The following is a 6,086-nucleotide window of genomic DNA, read 5'->3' as shown; positions in this document are numbered from 1 at the left end:
ATATATATGTATATATATATATATATATTATAATAAAAATATGAGAAGTGGTCCGGCCAAAGCCGATGCGACCGGTGCAGTTCCACGGCCTTGATTGCTGATTCGTATGAAACAGCTACTTTGTGGAAAATATGCTGAGGGGATGGTTTGTTTAAACATTTGATGATGACAGTGGTGTCTACAAAACGCGACGAAGACTAATACCTAAGAGCCAAACACGATGACGATGTCCACAAAACAAAGACCCTTGACATATTTCACAAATAGACGTCCAAATAATCTCATAATTTTGTTTCGTAATTCATTATTAAAAAAAGAGGGGTTTCGTTTTCGGGTCGTCTTCTTTTCATAGACGTGACAAATACCACCACGCCCACCAGGCCTTTTGTTTCAATCTATGTAATATTAATTATGAATATTCATGAAGCGATCTATACTTAGCAGTGATTGGCTTAAAGTGCTTGACTACAGCCGTGGAATATGTGATATAGCAACCATTTCTGTTTGGGATGTAAATAATGCGCGAGAAGTAATTTACTGGCAGAAAGTTTGGTGAGTATTTTTTGATTTTATTGTTATTTTAACTTCAAAAGGTAGGTCTATGCCTGTATTTTTTTGTTCCGACCATACATAAATTACTGTATATCACATAAATAATAATAATAATTTGCAATTGAAAGGCCCTGACTAGGCATAGTAGGCTAGCATTTGGTACATAAGCTTAGGCCTATCCTAGGTTAGGTATAGGTCCAGGCCTAGGCCTACTGCTATACAGCATAGGGCCTAGTGAGTAGTAAAAATTGTAGGCAAGACTAACCTAGCTAGGCCTAGCCCTAGCCACTTATATTAAATAATAGTAGTACCAGGCCTAGGCCTCCTAGTGTGGTTTTATTTCCAAATTAATTTCTACTGGTCTAGCCTAACTAGGTAGGGTAGGCCTAGGCTTACTATCTTGCTTGGCCTAGGTAGGGTCTAGGCCTATGTGTAAAGCCAAGTAACTAGATGACAAACTCATTCTCGACAAGTTAAAAAAGACAATGTCATTGCTTATTAAAATAGTTTTGAAGTACCTAATGACTACAGTAAAGAACTCTAAAGATGCCAGAAAATGCGCGCACGCACAGGAGATTTACCCCTAGGCTAAGGCTAGGCCTAGAGAGATATTTGGAGAATAAAAAAATTCAAGGAAATTTAAGGATCCCAGGGGATAATAACAAAACAAATGCCTAGGTAATAAATAATTAAATGAAAAAACAATAAATCCCTTATTTTCATAATTTCTGCAAAGGCAAACATACTTTTTAGAAAGAAGGGTTTGAGATTATGTACCATTTTATGTACTTCACAAGAGAGGGGAGCGGTGGGTTCACAAAAAGAAAATGTTTTGTACTCTCTTGAAGAAAATAGATAATCTATGCAGGCATCACAATGTTTTGATTACTTTCAAAGGTACCCAATGGTCTTGAGCTCAAGAAGTTGATGAAAGATGGCTGAAGCTGTAGATGATTTGTTAGGCCTCCCTCTTGATGACCTGCCTAAACCCTTGCCTAGAGCACTGCCTAAACCACTACCTTTAGGCCCAGTGCCAATGTTCGGCAGGGCCGTTCTGCCTAACATTTCCAAAAACAAGGGGAATATATCTGCCCCTTCTTCGTTTAAAACTGCTTTGCCTAGCATTCCTAAAAACAAGGGTATAAAATCTGCTTCCACTACGCCACTGAATGTAGCTATGCCTGCCGTACATAAGGACGTCTCAAGTGATGAGGGTATCATGCCACCTGTGCCAGGTGAGGGGCTGTTTGTTTTTTAAAACTGTTCTGAAAGAGGAACTGTAACTCACCATAAAAGCTGTTGATAAAACGATCCTATGGAGTATCATCACCATCATCCATCATCATCTATTATCAACTTTTCACTATTATCATTATCTTCATCAACATCATCAGCAATAGCATCATCATCAGGAACAACATTGTCATTTATCATCACCACTGTCATTGTCCTTATAAGTTTATCCTCATCTTTTACTGCTTTAAATACTATCATTAATTATGGTGTATTATTGTTGATAGACTATTAACAATTTCATGATCATTATGTGTAGAAATGAATATATTAATTATTTTACATGATAAAGAGGTTTTAAAATTTATATTCTATAGATGTTATGCTGTGCAAAGAATCTATTGGTGAACTTGGACTTGCGGAATCTAAGAAGAGGTATTATTGTCTACTTTCAGATAAGTTTTAACTATCATTAAAGTATTTTTGATTGATTGATAAATATCTACTTACTAAATATATTTAGTTAAAAATCCTGTATCATAGTATTGTAAAGTTACTGAATTTGATTTTAAATGAATTGATTAAATAGCCTCTGTCACATACCTGAAAGTGAAGAAAGAGGGAAGGCTGATTATAATGACTTTGGTGACTTTGACTTGTCATTGGAATCACCATCTGCCAAAGATGCATCACTCATTGTGAAAGATGGAACCAGGTACATTATGTTTTCATATACCAATATTTTGATAGTAAAAATAATACTTACTAGTGCTAACTGTAGCATTGCAGTTAATATAAATAGATGGCCAAATGTTATTATTAAGACTAATTAGTTATTATAATTCCACTGACGGATTTGAAGCCAGACCCATCTAGGTACAGTGTAACAAAAGCTTATTAGAAAAATGTAAACATTATTGATATTGTTCTTATCTAGTCTTATTTTTTTCAATCGATTTTATGATTATAGAGTTGAGAAGACAGCTACTGTCACTTGCTTACCACAGCAAAACAAATTGGACCCAATATTAATCTCACCATTGAAGGAACCACCTCCTCCAACCAATACAATCAAAGAAAAGGAACCTTCAGAAAAGGTATACTGTATATTGCATATGAATGTTTATCAACTCATAATAAAGTATTTGTTGATAAACAGTTTATAATTTTTATTAAATGGTACACTTCTATAATTAATATTGTATACCATCATCTATTATTATTATTATTATTATTGTTTATATTGTAAATTATTAAATAGTATTATTAATCTGTAAATTATTGGTTTAGTTTTAATATTTAGTATATTGAAATAATATAACAAATTTTAATTAAAATCAATTAAAGCCTATATAATTTAACATAAGCTTGAAGTGATATTGTAAATCAGTATAGTTACCAGTCTCTTATTATTTATTTTTTAAATTTAATTTCAGGACTTTGATTTGTAAAGGTACACTTTTAATATATCTCATTTTCTACTTTAGTTGTTTTTCCCCCATAACTGTTACTTCTGAATTCAACGTTCTTCTAACACAGATTTACCTTCCTCATTAACATTAATATATATAATTATTCTTGATAATATTTTTACGTTAGAACAAAAAAAAATGATACAGGACAGCCAGTACACTGGCTTATAAGTCATGGATATTCATATTTGAATTTTTTACCATACTAAGCTGAAAAGGGGAAGGGGTGAAGCTTACTGGCATTTCATTAACTCTAAGTTCATCTCAGCTATTGTTGTTTATCACCATTTGTTCAATAGTTATTGTTGTTGTTTTCATTTTTGTCACTATTATATTTTTGTTATAGCAATACTAATGAGTGAACTAATGGGTTATTAATTATTAGGTTTAAGGATTATGAAAATAGTGATTGAAAATTATCCTTATTAATATCATTATTCTTTGTTAATATTATCGTTATTTCTTTTTTCAATTTTCAATATACTGTCATAATATACCACAGCTCTTGCTCTGTTTAGGAGGAAGAGCAGAAATCTCTCCTAGCAAATGAGGAAATATTTTTGCTGAAGCGGAAAGTTCAAGACCTGGAGACTGATCAAACCCAGATGGACTTGTATATTAAGAAGATAAATGTTGAACTGGGCGACATGGAAGACGAACTTGGTGTACTGTCAAACGAAAAGGAGGAGCTCTCCAAGAAAGCTGATAACTATGCTCAGATCATCAAAGAGAAGAACACCACTATCAAAGAGAAAGATGGCAACATCTTGTCATTGAAGGATGAACTTAAGCAACAACTGGGAGACATTGAGCATCTCAAACAAGAGAACGTTGGCTTGCTCAATGAGGTTGCCTCCTTGGTGTCGTAAGTTTCTATTGCTCTACCAGTCAAATAGTAAAACCTTGGCTTAGCAAATGTGCCTTGCCTTTAAAATATAAATGGGTATCTGATCTTCTAATCATTTTTATGTCAAGAAAAGGTTGACTTTATCACTTAATTCATTCATTCAATGATTTATTGTAAAAGTTGAGAGAATGAATTTTCAATTAAATATTATTATAATTATTATTATAATAATAATAATTATTATTATTATTATAATTATTATTATTATTAGTGCTCTATCTGAGCAGAAGACTGCAACTGAGGAACTAAAACATGAGAAAACCAACCTTAAGAAGCTTTACAATGAGTCCGAAGCTACCAACACACAGCAAAAGATGTAAGAATATTCTCCAAAATTAATCAGTAAATCAGGGGTGGCACTGGGCCCAGTTGTGGTGACACCTGGCCCTGCTGTCGGGGCATTGTGATAAATCTGTCAGGGAAACTGTTAATAAGAATAATTTTCAAAGCCAGAGATAACGACTGGAATATAGAAATGAAAATAGAGATGACATATTAATTACTGACATGTGTAAATAATGCTACTGTATGTCTAACATGACAGCCAGTCCACATCATGTAGAAGTATAAATTGTTTGAATAGTAAATCAAAGAATAGATAATTGATTTTTCAAAAGTGCTATAGATAACATTCAGACAATGATGTATGGATACATTGATGAGAAAACTGAGTTGAAGAAACAACTTGAAGAGCTTAAACTCAGGGAGAAGGAAAGCCAGGCTGCTGGAACCATTCCTGACAAGTGAGTAAATAAGGGTTTGGTTGGTAAAACCATGTTTTCTCGGATAAGAACTTAAAATGAAGGTCCAGTTTACACATCTAGCTTGTGTGCACTTTAGAGAAGCCTTGGGTTACCCTGACGATTGTTCATTTCCTTTTTGAATGATCTGAACATATAGCAACTATAAGTGCCTCTTTACGGCCATTAGGTAGTCACAGACGACGCCCATACACAATTCAGCACAATGACGCTGCGAGTTATGGATTATTCTCCTACCTCCTACCACTCTTAACTTCAAGCCTGTTTATCCTGACATTGAAAAGACTAACATTCTGAGTTATTCTGTACTTATATAATTTACTATATATCTATAATATAAACTTGCTACCCAGTACTTTATTGAGTGCTTATTAAGTAAAACATTCATAAAATAGATGACCAAATGATATTGAGAGAAAAATTATAAAATTTTGCATGAAAAATTTGCCTCCAGCTGCATTAGGTCAATAAACTATTTTCTATAAATAAACTATACTCTTGTGTTTGTAATCTCTTTAGGGATGTTGCCAAAATGGAACAGCAAATCCAAGAATTGGAAGCTGAGAAAAAATGCTTCAAAGAGCGTCTTGATAATAAAGACAGAATGGCTGCAAACCTTGAGAAAGAAAAGCAAAGGTAAGTGGACAAGTACAGCCATAACATTTTCTTTGACAAAAACTTGTTTTATACACTTTAGTTTATCATGATGTGCCTATGTCATGATTAACTTAAGTGTATAAGTTAATCATGATGTCATGATGTGATGTCATCGTGACCATATTTAAGGCATGTCACATGTTTTTTAAAAAATTTTTTAATGCCCTTAGGGCATAGCCTATGCTATTGTCTTGCAGTTAACCTTGTAAGAGCGAATAAATCCGGTGGAGGTGCATGATGGGTATTATTTTTAATATTATTTTTATTATTATTATTATTATTATTATTATTTATATTGTTCTTATTATTACTATTATTAATATTATTATTATATTCAGGCCCGTATCCTGGAGGGTTTTTATGGTTTGGGAGAACCCCCTTTTTTAGCAAACCCCCCCTCTTTTCTGGCAAACCCCTCTTTTCAAATTTCCCAAATAAGTCCTCCAACCCAACTAATGCACTGCAGACCCACCCAGACAAAGACCTTTTCAAACATATCTGCTT

At 33.4% G+C, this 6,086-nt stretch overlaps 2 protein-coding genes across 2 annotated transcripts in view; one reads left to right on the top strand and one right to left on the bottom strand.

Annotated features, from left to right (window-relative positions):
• The window catches only part of LOC117106533 (glyoxal reductase-like), a 36,595-nt gene that overhangs the window by 2,672 nt on the left and 27,837 nt on the right, over nt 1-6,086 (bottom strand). The window lies entirely within an intron of this gene.
• LOC117106530 (centromere-associated protein E-like) overlaps nt 514-6,086 on the top strand; it is an 11,665-nt gene continuing 6,092 nt past the window's right edge. The window contains exons 1-9 of the mRNA XM_033247898.1: nt 514-552; nt 1,450-1,787; nt 2,163-2,220; nt 2,375-2,500; nt 2,756-2,882; nt 3,776-4,122; nt 4,376-4,480; nt 4,782-4,907; nt 5,445-5,561. Of these exons, the coding sequence (XP_033103789.1) occupies nt 1,487-1,787; nt 2,163-2,220; nt 2,375-2,500; nt 2,756-2,882; nt 3,776-4,122; nt 4,376-4,480; nt 4,782-4,907; nt 5,445-5,561 (1,307 nt within the window). The 5' untranslated portion in view covers nt 514-552; nt 1,450-1,486. The remainder of the gene's footprint in view (nt 553-1,449; nt 1,788-2,162; nt 2,221-2,374; nt 2,501-2,755; nt 2,883-3,775; nt 4,123-4,375; nt 4,481-4,781; nt 4,908-5,444; nt 5,562-6,086) is intronic.

Source organism: Anneissia japonica, unplaced genomic scaffold, assembly GCF_011630105.1.
Source record: "Anneissia japonica isolate Jap-2015-1 unplaced genomic scaffold, ASM1163010v1 scaffold11799_len232112_cov184, whole genome shotgun sequence".
NCBI lineage: Eukaryota > Metazoa > Echinodermata > Crinoidea > Comatulida > Comatulidae > Anneissia > Anneissia japonica.
The sequence above is the reverse complement of the archived record's forward strand: the minus strand, read 5'-3'. Positions and strand labels throughout refer to the sequence as shown.